The 16,608-nt window shown below is 47.7% G+C and overlaps 1 protein-coding gene across 1 annotated transcript; it reads left to right on the top strand.

The window, feature by feature from the left end:
- The first annotated feature begins 1,792 nt into the window (after nt 1-1,792).
- Nucleotides 1,793-16,189, top strand: DGUOK (deoxyguanosine kinase). The gene is made up of 7 exons (XM_082230556.1): nt 1,793-1,919; nt 3,140-3,252; nt 6,467-6,654; nt 7,116-7,263; nt 9,780-9,895; nt 14,006-14,105; nt 14,306-16,189. The coding sequence occupies exons 1-7, from the start codon at nt 1,868-1,870 to the stop codon at nt 14,369-14,371; spliced, it is 783 nt and encodes a 260-aa protein (XP_082086682.1). The 5' UTR covers nt 1,793-1,867; the 3' UTR covers nt 14,372-16,189.
- Nucleotides 16,190-16,608: the final 419 nt, after the last annotated feature.

Here is a 16,608-nt window from a genome sequence, read left to right as displayed (position 1 = left end):
TTCTGTGAGTTGTGGAACTACCAAGAGGGCCTGCTCTGTTGACACTAGAAAACTGTTTGCAGCAATGAGGTGGTCTCTCTCAGATATTTGGGGCCTGAGTCCTTTTGGGCTTAAAATGTTGATGTGATGACCCTGAACTGGGACCAGAAATGAACTGGCAACCAGTTCAGTTGTTTCGAAACAGCCGCTACATGAGATCTAAACAGAACCCCAGCCAATAATCTGAATGCTGCATTTTGGACCAGTTGAAGTCGCTGAGTCGTTCAAGGTCAAGCTCACGTACAGCACATTGTAATAATCTAGCCTGGAAGTTACCAGAGCATGGAATACAGTGGTTAGGTCTTTTGTATGCCATCGATCTTCACATCTTACTCTTGAGTAAACTTATTTATGTTTTATAAAGGGAAGGTATGCAATTCAGAGGAGTGGGGGGTTGTTCAAATGAAATATACCTTTACCTGAAAATTCAGTACTTCAGATGCTAGTCTGTTGCATGAAAAACAACAAAACCATGTGGCATCTTAAGAGGGCTGAATCAAGACCATGATGGTCCCTGGGCCAGCAGCTTTTAGTGGGTGTCCTACTCTACTCCCAACTCTAGAGTTGCATGTACGACGTATTGGGCATGTGAACACACAAACACTCACACAAAGAAAAAGCATGTTATGTGCAACGATGAGGTGGTAAGCTCTACTCACACTCAGATTAATGGGCCTAAGTTATGTCCATCGATTTCAGTAGGTTTACTGTGAGCAGTGCTTAGTTGGATACAAGCCATGTGGGAAACATTTCTACGTATCTTAAAGCAGGGGTAGCCAATGTGATGCCTCCCAGATGATGTTGGACTGCAGTTGTTGCCATTTGCTGACCATTAATCCGTAAACAGACCCCCGTGTTGCAATATAGACAAGCTGAACAAAATAACACAACACGATGGCCAATAACAATGGCACAGAACACTACTGTATTTATAGACTAATCCAAATGATCAGAAATTGCAACCAAAGTCTCTAAATCTTCACCAGTCGTGGCAGAGTAATTCAAAAGTTTGATATATACATAATCTTGATGAAGAATTGATTAAGATTGGCTGATGAAGCATTGAATGAAACAGATTGGTTATCCGGAAACTTCTGTTCCAGCGATATTTGATGACAGATTATGGGACGCGGATAGCGCTGTGGGTTAAACCACAGAGCCTAGGACTTGCCGATCAGAAGGTCGGCAGTTCAAATCCTCACGATGGGGTGAGCTCCCATTGCTTGGTCCCTGCTCCTGCCAACCCAGCAGTTCGAAAGCACATCCAAGTGCAAGTAGATAAATAGGTACCGCTCTGGCGGGAAGGTAAACGGCGTTTCCGTGCGCTGCTCTGGTTCGCCAGAAGTGGCTTAGTCCTGCTGGCCACATGACCTGGAAGCTGTACGCCGGCTCCCTTGGCCAATAACTAGAGATGAGCGCTGCAACCCCAGTTGGCCACGACTGGACCTAATGGTCAGGGGTCCCTTTACCTTTACCTATGTATATATCAAACTTTTGAATTATTCTGCTGTGACTGGTGAAGGTTTAGAGACTTTAGTTGCAATTTCTGATTAAATAGTGTTAATGCCATTGTTATTGGCCATTGTGCTGTAGGCGCCTGATCCTCTCCAAACATGACTCCAGGGTGCCGCATTCAACAAGCACTTCCTCCTGCCCCGCAAATGGCCGTCCGCGGGAGTACTGCTGCCCCGGAACAAAGTGAACTGGGCCCCTTTGGGCTTGGCGGGCTCCGGAAAGACACGAGCGACTTCGGCAGGGCGGGGGCGCAGGCGCAATAGCTGGGCTGCGCCTCCCGACCGCTGGGCGCTCGCTGGCGCTGCTCTGCGCGATGGCTGCGGCGCGGGAGGCCGGCAAGAGGCTCGCCATCGAAGGAAACATTGGTAAGGGGTCTGGGGAGGGGGGCAGGAGGAGCTCGGGGGTCTTTTCTTTCATTGTATGTCGGCAGCGCCGTCCTGCGACTTGGAAGCGCCCGTCCAGCCGGAGGTGGGGGGGGGGAGGAACTCTGCACTTGCTCAGAGGCAGCCTTATTATTGCCTCGGTCGCCCCAGGGCTCGGGCCCGTGCACGGTTGCAGGATATATGTCTTAGGAGCAATGCTCCGCCCCATTCCCCGTCTTGCTCCAGTTGGGGAAGAAGCGCAGTCTCGGGCTTTGGCGAACCTCCAGGGAAGATCTTGGTTGGGTGGTGATTGATTGATTTACTATATTTCTATGCTGCTTTTCATTCAGATGAATAGCAGGCAGTTACAAACAGTAAATAACATTCCAAACTCAACACAAATCATATAGAACAGATAACAAATCATAAGCAAAACCATTACAATCCATGTAGCACCATCAACTAAAAAGGTTAAAGCATGAACTGCTGCCTCCGCGAGTGTTCAGACGTGAATGGAACTTGGTGGTGGTGGTTGCAAGAGCGCTGTTAGGTTGGGCAGTATTATGACGCCCCATAATATGCAGAAAGGGAGTGGGGCCGGGGTGAGGTGCCAAGTGGGTCACATGCACACCATACGTTTGAAGCACATGGCATCCGAATCCTGGGAACTGTGGTCGCTAAAGAGTGCTGGGTATTGGAGCTCCTTGAGGAGCAAACTACAGGTCCCAGGATTCTTTACCCAATAAGCTGAGTGTTGGAAGATTCAGGATATTGGGGGGGGGGGGGAATGTCCTTCATGCAGCATGTAGTTTAACTATGGAACTCACTTCCACAGGAGGCAGCAGCGGTCACCAACTAGGTGGCTTTAGAAGAGGATTGGACAAATTCATGGAGGGGAGGGGTATTGATGGCTGCTGGCCTCCACAGTCGGAAGCAGCAGGGCTTCTGAATACCAGCTCCTGGAGACCACAAGAGAGGAAAGTGCTCTGTGGCTTGAATCCTGACTGGAATCCCCACCCACCCTCAGAGCTGTTTGCCAGAATTATTCTTAGGGGGAAGCCATGTGCTCCAAGTATGTGGTGTGAATGTTACATCCCATCTCCATGGCTTATTCTCTGCACAACGTAAGCAGAACGAGGTTACTTTTCCTTTTGCTGATATTTGGAAACACAGTATAAGGAGGAATGTTGGCTAATGGGCTTACGTGCTTTTTGCTCCGCCAGCGGTGGGGAAGTCAACGTTTGTGAGAGTGCTCAGAAAAGCCTTTCCAAAATGGTCCATGACCTCGGAGCCAGTGTCCAAGTGGCAGAAAGTTCAAGCTGCTGGTCCCCACCAGGTAAGAGTCCAGATGTAGAACTTGTTAGGTCTGTAAGGCAGTGTTTCCCAACCACTGTTCCGCGGCACACTAGTGTGCCGCGAGATGTTGCCTGGTGTGCCGCGGGAAAAATTTAAAAATTTGAAAGATTTTTTTTTTAAGTCAAATTTTCGATTGGGGCGCCGTCACTAGATGACCCCTGGGGTTCCCTCCCTCCCTCCCGCTCTGCGCCTCCCTCCTCCTCCTCCTCCTCCGGGGAGGCCCTTCCTGGCTCTCGGCCAAGGCTTGGCGGCTGCCACTCACTCACTCGCTTGCCCACCCGTCCCTCCATCCCTGCACCCGGCCTCTCCCCCTCCGTCCCCGGCGCGGGGGCTGCCGGGATCCGTAGTCCCCTCGCTCTTGGGCTCCGCGCCCGCGCGGGATGCGCGAACTACGTTTCCCAGCGTGGCCTGGCGGGCCGGGCGTTTTGTTTGAAGCGCTCTTCTCCCGGCCATGGAATGAGCGCAGCGGCGGCGGCCGGGCGGGCAGGGGCTCATCCGCAGAGACCCCGCGCAGCCTGCCTGCGCCCCCGCGGAGATCGGGCGGCAGGATGGAGCCCGGGGATCCCCGCGGAGGCGGAGCTGCGGAGGCTGCCCCCCAGGTAGGGCTGCGTCGGGGTTTTTTTATTTTTGCAATGCTGCATCCGCGCCGGAGGGGACGCATCGGACCGCGGGGAGACCCCTTGGCGGGCGTGCAAGGCAATGCATGTGTGCAGGCGTTGCATGGAGTGCAGTGCAATGCAATGGCAACGCGGCGCCCTGCATGCATGCATGCAACTTCCACCGGTGCTCCGGACTTGGCAGGTGAGGGGGGTCCCCAGTGGGCGGCAGAGAGAGCCGGGAGGGCGAAGGGGAGCCGGGGGGGGAGCAGCGCTGCTCCCCGAGCCGAGCCCGGGGGGAAACTTCGGCGTCGTTGCGCCGGGTGTTGGAAGCGGAGGCTGGCGGGGGCCCCTCACCTGCAAAACCTGGTCGCCTCTCATATATTTCGTGCATTGCATTCATCGCCCGCTTTCTCCTCCAAGGAGCTCCCGGGGGCGCGCGTGGTTCTCCCCGTGTTATCCTCACAACAACAGCCCTGCGAGGTGGGTCAGGCGAGTGGCCCAAGGGAGCACCCAGGGATTGTCCTGGCCAGGTGGGGTGATTTGAACCCTGCTCTCTGCCCGGTCTTCGTCCTCATTTAGCCCCCACATGTGCATGACTGTGCATGACTGAGGTTTTCCCCCCTCGTCTTGGCTATGGTGTGAGTCTGTGCTGTTAATTAATGGGGTTCTGCCTTCGGAGAAGATGAGCCAGCCCTCAAGGAGGTGATTATGTAATTTGCTAGCAATTCATGTCCCTCCCGGCGTGACGCTGCGCGCTGACGTCACGGGGCTGTAATGGTGGTGTGCCTCGAGATTTTTTTCATGAAACAAGTGTGCCTTTGCCCAAAAAAGGTTGGGAAACACTGCTGTAAGGAACTGAGCTATTTTGGTTCAGAATATTGTATTCAGTCAACTGGGAGTTCTTCTTCAGTACAAGAATTCTGAGCAAAGTGGAAACTTGCCTTCTTACCAAAATGATCATTCAGATAAAATAACCATTCACTCTCGTGCAACTTCCTTTGGCACCAAAGAGTAGTGACCCTCTTTGTGCTAAAGCAGGCTTCCTCAAACTCAGCCCTCCAGATGTTTTGAGACTACAGTTCCCATCATCCCTGACCACTGGTCCTGCTAGCTAGGGATCATGGGAGTTGTAAGCCAAAAATATCTTGAGGCCCGAGTTTGAGGAAGCCTGTGCTAAAGGTTATAAGAACACCAGTAGAGCCTGCCGGATCAGGCCAGTGGCCCATTGAGTCCAGCCTCCTGTTCCCACTGTGGCCAAGCAGATGCCTGTGGGAAACCTTTCGGCATTGATTTGATTTGATTTATTATTACGGCCATTGGCCCATATCTAAAACAATACATCAAGATTTATCCATAACAAACAATTTAAACAGTTCCAAGTTAAAACACCCATATAAAACCAATTTTACTTCAATTAAGTAAACACTATATACAATAAGCTCCCTCTATGTCAACCGCAATTCAAATCCCTCGGATTTGGGGGATATGCGTCTTAGTTCTGGCACTTATTGATGGTTCTTAAGTTTGGCTAAGCTGTCAGAGTCATACAGTGATCCATTTCTCCTCTTATGAAATAAGACATTAATCAGGTATCTAGCGACTGCAAGGGATCTACTTGAGTCTTCGTCGTTTAATAAGTATATTATTTGGGCTTCCTGAGGTCTGTCAGCAATTCTCAATAAATATGGGGCCAAAAACTTGGACCGTGAAGCCGAATGTAATGGACAACAGAAGATTATATGATATAACGATTCTATAGATCCACTTTTACAGTCATAGAGGAGTGAGATCTGTCCGTTGGAGAGTCTGTTACCCAACACATTTGATGGGAAAACATTGAATCTAGCCTTTATAAAGGCATACCTGTGCATCACCACAGTTAAGGTAGTTAAATAAGATGGAAGTTTCGTTGGTGGTGTTAAGCCAAGGTTTATCGGCGAACAGGTGCCACCACCTGTCGCAATATTAAATTGTAAATCGATCTCTAATTTGTGAGTTATAATTCTCTTGGCAGAAATTAAATCCAATTTTAGTAGTTCAGATGGGGAAAACCTTTCGGCAGAGAACGACTGCAAGAGCAGCCCTCTCTCCTCCTGTGGTTTCCAGGAGCTGGTCTTCAGAAGCGTTGCTGCCTGTGCAGGCAGAGCACTGCCATCGTGGCTTATATAGCCACCAATAACCTTATCTTCTTGAATCTTCCAACGTTTGGCTCCCCTGAATGCCTACGAATTTTAGTGTTCTGAGAGAGTAGAGGAAAATTTCTCTATCCACTTTCTCCATACCATGCATGATTTTATAAAGTTCAAAAAAACTTCTATAAAGATTTTTAAAGACTCCACCCATTCCCTATGCTGTTCCTTATGTGTTTCCATTTATCCCAGCTTGCTGGCTGGGACTGAAAGGAGTCCAAAACATCTGGAGGGCAGCAAGTGGGAGAAGGTTGAGCGTAGAGAAGAGGAACCTTGCAATATCTTCACATGGCACAGGTTCACAGGCCCTGCAGTGGCGTCCCCCCAGAAAACACGCACTTTGTTTTGTGGTTCCTGTTCCGTTCGGTTCTTAAATGTTTGTCTCTTAAATTATTTCCCGTCACAGGCCTCTCCTTCTCAGAGCTTTGCAAACCTGCTTCAAATGATGTATCAGGAACCCTCGCGATGGTCCTACACATTCCAGACTTACTCATGCCTGAGTCGGCTGAAGGCGCAGCTGGAGCCTCTGTCTGTCAAGCCCCTGAAGATGTGGGACCACGTGCGAGTTTTTGAGAGATCTATATACAGTGATAGGTATGGTGCCACAGTCCTGTTCCTGCAGTTGGCAGCAGCAGCAGCAGTGAGATGGGGCCACAGGCCAAGAGAAGTGGGGAGATGTTTGCCTTTTGAAAGAACTGTACACCCCCTTTTGAAATGTTCTCAAGTATTCAGTGCCCCCTCTCCATGTGCAGAGTGCTCTGCAGTTTCTTCCCACGCTTTCATTGTTGTTAAATGTCCTTGCAGTTCCTTTCAACTTATAATTGGGGAAACTAAGGATGGTGCCCCCTTAGCAAGGAAAGCTTTGCCATTCCTTCCATTGCAGCCTCTTCCCCACAAGGAAGAGGAAAACCTTCCATTTTGTAATGATGAATGGATGCCAATTGCAAATACAATATTTGGGAAGCTTGGCAGTTTCGCATTTATCTCTGACTTGCCTCTTCTTCTTCCTGTGTTTGTTGCTGTGCGGGTGGTTTAACTACATGGTCCTCCCCCAGGTACGTCTTTGCCAAAAACCTGTTTGAGATTGGCCACCTGGCAGAGATTGAGTGGGCAATTTACCAGGACTGGCACACTTTTCTCCAACAAGCATTCGGGGACCAGCTTGGCATCCATGGCTTCCTTTATCTACGGGCACCTCCAGAGGTAACTGGAAACCTCTGTTATATTTATTAGACACTTCGCCACCTCCCACCCTCAAAAATGAAAGTCAAAGTGATTTACAAAAATGAAGCTTGAAAGCAAGTGTTAGGCCAGATGGTTCACTCATGTAGGAAACTGCCTGCTACATCTCTGTCTGAGTCATTGCTCTGGCTGCCTCACCTTCTACTCTGCTGAAGGCAGGTAAATCGGCAGGCTTGTTGCATTGGATGTGAATGGATCCTTCAAAGTTGGTGCCCTGGGTGCACCTTCTCCCAGTCGGGAAGCATGTCCGTGAAGGTTTGGGTGGGCTTCTTTAATCATAGAATTTTAGAGGTGAAAGGGACCCAGTGGGTCATCTAGCCCAACCCCCTGCAAGGCAGGAATCAAGGCAAGTTTTGACTTGTATACATCAGCAGTGGCTCTGCTTTGTTAGCCCAGGGGCCACATTTTGTACCAGCAAGTTCTCCAGGGGCCGCAGTACGTGTTAGGCATTGTCTGAAAAGTCGGTGTGATGACCAACACACCTGCGCATATGTGTGCGCACACATCAGAACACCATGCATGCAACACATCACACCACTGAGCACTCATGCAGAGCAGAGATTGTGAAGGAGGGGGTGGTACTTTGTTGTTCCAGCTAAAAACACAGCAGTTTCCTCCATTGCAACCTAGAACACATTTCCAATTCAAGAGGGAGAACGGAGAAGACCATGGAAAGGGAAAGCCATGAGAGAGTCAGTGTGGCCAGCCAGGTGCCTGTGGGAAATCCACAAGCAGGATTAATAATGATAACAACAACAACAACAACAACAACAATAATATATACCCCGCCCTCCCCAGCCAATGCCAGGCTCAGGTCAGCTAACATCAATAAAATCACAGTAAAAACATAATAGGGGAAAAAGAGAGGGGGGAAGGAAAAAAACCCCCAATTAAAATACAGGTTAAAATTCATTTTAAAATGCAGCCTCATTTTAAAGTAGCTGATAAATCAAGACCATAAGGTGAGGGAAACATAAGGGTCAGACTGAGTCCAAACCAAAGGCCAGGCGGAACAGCTCTGTCTTGCAGGCCCTGCGGAAAGATGTCAAGTCCTGCAGGGCCCTGGTCTCTTGTGACAGAGCGTTCCACCACGTCAGGGCCAGTACTGAAAAGGCCCTGGCCCTAGTTGAAACCAATCTAACCTCCTTGAGGATCGGGACCTCCAAAGTGTTGTTGTTTGTGGACCTTAAGGTCCTCCGCGGGGCCTACCAGGAGAGGCGGTCCCGTCGGTACGAGGGTCAAGCACAAGACACTCTCCTCTCCTGTAGTTTCCAGCAACTGATATTCAGAACCCTTTCACCTTGTAGCCATCACTGCCTTCTGTGGGAGCAAGTTCCATAGTTTAACTCTGGGCTGCATGAAGAAGGACTTCCTTCTGTCTGTCCAGAAACTTCCAACATTCATATTCATGGGATGTTCAAGAGTTTTATTGTTACGAGAGAGAGGGAGGGAAAACGCGTTCTCTCTCCACTCTCTCCACGACATGCCTAATTTTATAAACTTCTATCCTGTTGCCAGTTACTCACTATTTCTCTGAACTAAAAAGTCCCAAGTGCAGCAACCTTTCTTTGTAAGGGAATCGCTGCATCCCCTTGGCTGCTGTTTTCTGAAGCTTTCCCAACTCTACAATATCCTTCTTGAAGTGAGGACTGTACAACAGGACTGTAATCCAAATGTGGCCTCATCATAAAATTTGCACAACGGCATTACGATCCTGGCAGGTCTATTGTCAATGCCTTTCCTAATGATCCCTAGAATGGAATTTGCTTTTTTCACAGCTGCTGCATTCTGGGTCTATAGAAAGTCACTTGGGGCACCGCAATTCAAGAAGGACACTGACAAACTGGAACGTGTCCAGAGGAGGGCAACCAAAATGGTCAAAGGCCTGGAAACGATGCCTTATGAGGAATGGCTAAGGGAGCTGGGCATGTTTAGCCTGGAGAAGAGGAGGTTAAGGGGTGATACGATAGCCATGTTCAAATATATAAAAGGATGTCACATAGAGGAGGGAGAAAGGTTGTTTTCTGCTGCTCCAGAGAAGCGGACACGGAGCAATGGATCCAAACTACAAGAAAGAAGATTCCACCTAAACATTAGGAAGAACTTCCTGACAGTAAGAGCTGTTTGACAGTGGAATTTGCTGCCAAGGAGTGTGGTGGAGTCTCCTACTTTGGAGGTCTTTAAGCAGAGGCTTGACAAGCATATGTCAGGAGTGCTCTGATGGTGTTTCCTGCTTGGCAGGGGGTTGGACTCGATGGCCCTTGTGGTCTCTTCCAACTCTAGGATTCTATGACCCTCCTTCCTCCAGGAAGGAACACATGAAGTAAGGCTTGCATTGTTTGCTCCATTGGTAAACCTCCTTGGGTGTGAGAGTGAAGTGTGGCTCTCTGGCAGAACAGGAGTTGCTGGTTTTAAGGCAGTGTGAGGCTCTGGCGTTCATGCCGCTGGCCAATGAATTTCCCTTTCCCTCCTTTCAGATCTGCATGGAAAGATTGCGCCAAAGAGGGAGGCCTGAAGAGAAGGAGGTCCAGCTGCGCTACCTGGAGCAGCTTCACAATCAGCACGAACAGTGGCTCATGGAGAAGAGCACAGAGTGAGTCGCAGGCGGAGCAGCAGAGAGCTGGCTTCGGTGGCAAGGCAGTTGTGGCTCTGCAGGGAGCGCCTGCACCTGCGCCTCTTCATTTTGGTTGCACGCGGTTGTGTCACGTGGCAGGTGTATGCTGGTGCATGCAGAGAGAGAAGCATGCAGCCAAGCCACAGTTCCCGTCCCCTGGAGATGAGGATGATGATTTACATCCCATCTTCTTTCCTTCAAGGAACTCAAGGCGATGTATATGGTCCTCTCGCTCCCTGTTTTAGTCTCACAACAACTCTGTGAAGTGGGTTCGGCTCCAAGACACTGACTAGCCCAAGGCTTCTGAGTGAGGATTTGCATCCAGGTCTCCCAGGTCCTTGTCCAACACTTTAACTGCTAAGCATTACTGCAGCTGGGCTATGATGCTGAAGAGCAGAAAGGGCCAAAAGGAACCAGGAAGTCTTGGTAGCACAGAAATGGGTGGGCTAAAGACCACGAGGTGCAGGAGGGCAGCTGTGTACAGACGGGTGCTGTGTCCTGGGCTGAGCACAACTCAGGCCCCAAAACAAGATATGTGGAAGTGGGCCATGGGATGTGTTTGCCATTCGCTTCCCAACCAGAATCCTTAACAGTCTCTTGCTCACCAGACACAATTAGTGGGCTCTGGATCACTCTAGAGCAGCTTTCCTAACAGTAAGTCAGGCCTGATCTAGATTACTCGTTTATGATTAATCTGGGATTACTTATTGGCAGAATTTTTATCCTTTCCCATTGTCACAGTTTACAGGCCACTACTGTGTTAGTTGCAGTGTTGTTGCAAACCAGAGAAAGGCTGGAAGTTTCCGTTCTGCAGTGGGAGCGATGTGTGAAATCACAAGCTACCTCAGCCTTCTCCAACTTTGTGCCCTCCCCCTGTTTTAAGCTGCAACTCCTATCAGCTCCACCTAGCATGGCTGTGCTCCCATCAACTCTGGCACACTGGCTGGGGCCGATGGGAGTTGAAGACCCAAATCTCTGGAGGGCATCAAGTTGGGAAAGGCTGCTCTAGGGATTAAGTCGTCATCATCCTTTATTTTTTATTCATTCTGTTCCATTTATGAATGCTTCCTGTAGTGACTAAGAATAAAAACAAGTTTGTATATTTTAAACAAGTTCAAAGCCAATCCATGCACAGACTGGGATAAAAATCTCTACTGCACTTCCTTTAAACCTGCAAGATGTATGTTCTCATTTTGCATGCTTTATTCTGAACACATTGCTAGGGTTTTCCAACTGTTATTTAGCAGGAAGAGAGGCAGGAAGGAATTATTGTTGCTTTACGCCAGCAGTTAAGGCGACTACAACTTCACCCCTCCACCAAAAAGCAGAAGAGACTGTAAATTACGGGTGCCCAATGTTATCTTCCTTGCTGTTTAATCAGTAAAACACATCTGACAGCCTTGCATATTGTGCTCACTTACAACTGAGCTTCCGGAATCCAGTGAGTCTTTGTGTGGTGATGACTTCACTCAGCTGAGCTCTCTTGCCACACAGAGCCTGTCCATCAACTTCTGAACCTTAATCAGTGGAAGCAAAGCAGATGAACTTCCATGTTTTGCCTTGATCTTTCACCCCCAGTCCTCTTGCTCTCAACCTGTAGTTAGTCATATCCATCTTAAAGAAGAAGTGTGTTTTCCAGTTCTACATTATTAGTTTTCAGAACCAAGCTTTTTTAAAGCTTACATAGTTGTATAGTACGGGCAAAAGCAGCAGAGTAACTGTCAAGCATGATCAGAACATGGGACTATCTGATCTCCCCTTTCCACTGCTTGTGAATTCTAAAGATTTAATTCATTTTAAATGAAGCCCAATTCTATATCCCTACTTACAGTGGTACCTTGGGTTACAGAGGCTTCAGGTTACAGAGGCTTCAGGTTACAGACACTTCAGGCTACAGACTCCGCTAACCCAGAAATAGTACCTTGGGTTAAGAACTTGGCTTCAGGATGAGAACAGAAATCGTGCGGCGGCAGCAGTGGGAGGCCCCATTAGCTAAAGTGGTACCTCAGGTTAAGAACAGTTTCAGGTTAAGAATGGACCTCCAGAATGAATTAAGTTCTTAACCCAAGGTACCACTGTACTCATAAATGTGGGGCACTCCTCCTTTCTTATCCTGACATGTTTCTTCTTGTGATGATGCAGACACTTACCCAAAACTTTGTCTCCCTCACTTGTGTCCCTCTTGATGTTGCATGTAATACTAAACTATAGTCAGAAACAAACTATGGCTTCCTGTGAATTTGTGTGTTCACACAGTTCAAATTGCACCCCCCCCTTTGCCAAGCTGGGAGTAAACAAGGCCACAGTACTGGCTTAACGTTTTGTGTGAACCAGCATTGGTAGTTTGCATCTCTCCAAAGAAACCTTGACTTCTGCCCATGGTTTGTTTGGGTTAGTGTTTGCACACAACTCTAATCCAGCACTGTTGTTTGTTTCTTCCCAGTTGGCAAATGGATGAGCAGAGTGGGTGTGATTTGAGCAGCGCGTATCAGCTTGCTGGCACATTCATAGTAAACTATAGTTTGTTTCTGACCATGACTTACTGTTTGGTGCAAGCCAGGCCATTAACTAGCTTGTCCCATCTTTCCTCACTATAGCCTGTCACTACAAACACACACCATTCCCTGTATCCTAAGTGAAGGCAAATAGAGAAAGCAGAGGTTTGGCTTGCAGTGAGGTGGCCAGTGACCTGTGGTGTTGTGAGCCTCAGTGTTACCTTAGACGAAGAAGTTTGGGGCTGAAAGACGGAGGCAGAGCGTGGGTGCATGGAGGCTCGATTGTTAAGTGAGCACATTGCAGAAAATGCTTGCTGCTTACATGATGCAGAAAGTAAGGTTGGCACCTTAAGTTACAATTTCTACATATGTGCGTAATGGAATTAGTAAGTGCCTTAAAAAAGTGGGTTTTTTTTATCTGAAGGTAGAATGTATTTGGCTTTGTTTCAAGGAAATCCATTGAATTATATGAGTCATGGGGATGGTGCAAAGCAGCAAAATTTAGCTTCACTGTGGGTGTATAATAGTCAACATATGCACTATGCTTTAAGATGCTGAAAGCTCTATCTCTGTGTAATAATCTGCAATCCTTGCATGAAGCTGCAAGAGAGGCTGTTTTATAAAATTATTGCTGGTTTTATTAACTTCACAGTGTGATCAACAGTCCAAGGAGTAGATTTGGTATACTGTATAGTATAAGCCAGGGACGCGGGTGGCACTGTGGGTTAAACCCCAGAGCCTAGGCGGTTCGAATCCCCGTGACGGGGTGAGCTCCCATTGCTCGATCCCTGCTACTGCCAACCTAGCAGTTCGAAAGCACATCCAAGTGCAAGTAGATAAATAGGTACCGCTCCAGCGGGAAGGTAAACGGCGTTTCCGTGAGCTGCTCTGGTTCGCCAGAAGCGGCTTAGTCCTGCTGGCCACATGACCCAGAAGCTGTACGCTGGCTCCCTCGGCCAATAAAGCGAGATGAGCGCCGCAACCTCAGAGTCAGCCACAACTGGACCTAATGGTCAGGGGTCCCTTTACCTTTACCTATAGTATAAGCCACTTTTATCTCCAAATTGCTCTGGGGTGGCAATATGGTAAAGCTGAGGATTACAACAGGGGCAGGAATCTTTGGGTCCGTAGGGAGAATGTGCCCCCAGACCTCTTTGTCTGGCCCTTGGAACATTCCCCAGGCCACGTCCCTCACTGACCCTGCTTCACACCCTTTTTGGCCTGGCTGGAATGTAAGCTTGAACTCTTGATTGTCTGGATGGATGATGGAGGGGTGTGGGGGGGTGTGTAGAAACTGCCCTACTACACAAAGGTAAAATTTCCATTCATTCTTCTGTCACCAGTATGGGACCCCGAGAAGATTGTCTAAAGGGAATGTGGCCCCTGGTCTGCAAAAGGTTCCCCTTGCTCTGCTTTCAACAACCTTGGCATGTGGTGCACTGAAGGGAATGAGGTGAATTAATGAGACAACTCAAAGTCAATGCAGATGAGATCATTCAAGGAAGTGAGCTGAACTACCCACTGTAACTGAAGCCACAATATTGATTGTATAGTGAAAAGAATTAAGGAAATAACATTCTTATTGCCCCCACAGGATTCATTCTGAAAACATAAGAAATGCTCCAGTCTTGCTGCTTGATGTCACAAAGGATTTTGAGGATGACACAAATGAACAAGGGAGGCTTATGTCCCAGGTAAGATTTCACTTCTGTGAAATGTGAAAGCTTTGGTATAATGCACAAAACTTGCGTTTTCTTCCATCAGATTAAAGTTGGCACCGTAAGCTATCGATTTGCCTTAATTGTGTGCCTCTTATTCACTGGAACTAACATGGCAACAACTGAACAAACAATTGTTTGGATTTTATTTGAAGATCTGTTTCCTCTTTTTGTAGGTGAAGACTTTCATACAGACTCTCTCAGGGGAGGCTTTGCCTTCTGCGTCTACCGCTGCCTCCTAGCCCAGGACCTCAAAGCAGGCTCCTCTGAGTGGATGGCCACCAATAAGAGGCCAAGAGAAAGCAGTCCTTGATGGTCAACTCCATTGGGAGTTAAGAGCTCGGCCAGGTCAGAGGTGCTTGCAAGAATTAAAGCTCTCTTTGCTCAGTACTTGCAGTGAAAGAAGCCCTCTGGGCAGCAAAATCCCAACCAAGTCTACAGATAGAAAGAAGAATTGCAACAGGTGAAACTGAGGGATGTTGGGGGCAATTTCACTTGGGCTGGGTGAGCTCAGAAGCCATGCAGAGGCCTCTTGTTTGGCCAAGTGAGAGACCAGTCCTCTGATCTCTTGCCTGGAAAGGGCCTGGGAGGGTGCTCTGCCACGTGAGAGAGTGGTGGCCCATTTAATACATTTGGGCAGTGGTGCATCTACTTAATTTTGTTGGTACTGGCTACCAGTGGCCCCTTGCCACGATTCTGGTCCTGCTCCCTCCCCAACTTCTGCTGCTGCATTTTCTCAGGGTGGGGAGTCTCAAGTTCTTGAGTCTATATGTGCCCTCAATTCCTGTGACATGGCGTGATAGCAGTAGACACCTTGGGCTCACTTCTGTAATATATTATTTTTAAGCACCCTGCACTTAGACACCCACCTGAGTTTCCTAGGCACTGCAGGACCATCTGCATACCTTTCCATTGTCTGTGCATCAATAGCCTCCCCCTTGGAGAAGAGAGATTGGAAATTGATTGACACCGAATTCAGGGACCAACCGAGGAATCTCAAAGGTTCAGAGTGTGAAGAATAGACTGAATTCTGTATAGTTGTGTTAGTGTCTGTATGTGGCAGATGTAAAAAAACCAGACATGTACTTGAGTTTTTCAAGGGGCTGTTGTCTCTTCTGCTGCTTCCCACCCCCAGTGCAACTCTTACTTACGTGATGCGAGGCCTCCTGGGCTATAGCATCTCTGTGCATGAAGGCCACTGCATGGTTGATGTCACATACAAATATAGCAACTGTATGTTGTTTTCGAGAATACTTTTCACCTTCTTTATCTGCCTTTATCACGTTTCCATGAAATTTATCAAGTTTATCCTACAACTATAGCCCTCTTCATTCATTGCTTGTGCAAAGGGGCAACATGGATACAAAGGTTTTGATTTTTTTGTAGATTTTCCTTCAGCACAAACATCTGCAAAGTTCCTTTTAAAAGCAATGGAATAAATGGGATGTCTATCTATGAGCAGTCCAGTTTAAAGTTTAAGATAGCCCTGTGGTATAGTATCTTAAGACGCTAGAGGCACACACATCACCATGAATTTTGCAGAGAGGATATGAAAAGTATGCACAGTGCCTCTGTGGATAGTAAAGTTCACGAAGTTGACTTTGGGAAACTGGAATATGGATGTCCAAGTATTTTTGTCCATGCATGTTTCATTCTTTTCTCCTCAAGAAATAGTTCTGTTGCGTTTGATGTTGCCTTTCCAAGCCTCAGTAAACCTATATATGCAAGTTCATCAGCAGTAGATGGAATGACGTGTCACCCCCTTACTTTTTGTACATAGCATTAAAATTCATGCACCAATTAGAAATAAGCAACAGTACAAAACACTCCCTTTTTAATGCAGTGCTTTTTACAATCAACCATTCATTAGCTTTTAATGATGGGTGTTGTCAACATTTAATTTATCTCTCTTCTAATATATAAAATTACTGTATTTTTTTAAAGGCTGCTGTGTGTGATTATGGCCTGTGTCCAATGGTCTGTTGAAGTTCAGAGATTCTGTTTGCAAAGCTGCTTGCAGTATCCTTAGAATGTTTTGGAGAAACCATTTCTGCCAATGGGCTATTGTCCTTATATACTCAATTGCACTGGGGGCATCAACATTTATTGCAGCTGAAGAAATGTGTATGGGGGAGGGCAGCTGCTGGAGATCCCCTCCTCACAGTGTTCTTGAATGTTGGGTCCCTGGGTGTGGTTGGGTTCTCAATTCCCATCATCCCCAGACAGCTTAGCCCAGTGGTCAGGGAGGAGTAGTCCGGAACACTTTTCTCCTTTATGTTTTTTACTACATCTAGTTGATAGTTTCTGTCTCTGTGCAAGGATATCGTTAGCATGTTACAAAATCCTCTGGTTGCAGCCCTCTTTGTGTTGCCTCTGTGTAAACATGCAGTTGACCCTGAAGATGTACATGCTTCTTGGAGTTGAATGGGAGCATTGAATGTTAAACCTTTCATTTGTAGATAACTGCATTCTTCTCGAA

This window comes from Podarcis vaucheri, assembly GCF_965113315.1.
Source record: "Podarcis vaucheri genome assembly, chromosome: 7".
Taxonomy (NCBI): domain Eukaryota; kingdom Metazoa; phylum Chordata; class Lepidosauria; order Squamata; family Lacertidae; genus Podarcis; species Podarcis vaucheri.
The sequence above is the reverse complement of the archived record's forward strand: the minus strand, read 5'-3'. Positions and strand labels throughout refer to the sequence as shown.

What these genes read in the sequence shown, in the direction of transcription:
- DGUOK (XM_082230556.1), top strand. Translation starts at nt 1,868, where the DNA reads ATGGCTGCGGCGCGGGAGGCCGGCAAGAGGCTCGCCATCGAAGGAAAC. An exon ending in CGCCATCGAAGGAAACATTG is followed by an intron (nt 1,920 to 3,139) that starts GTAAGGGGTCTG and finishes TTGCTCCGCCAG; the next exon opens with CGGTGGGGAAGTCAACGTTT. An exon ending in ATCTACGGGCACCTCCAGAG is followed by an intron (nt 7,264 to 9,779) that starts GTAACTGGAAAC and finishes CCCTCCTTTCAG; the next exon opens with ATCTGCATGGAAAGATTGCG.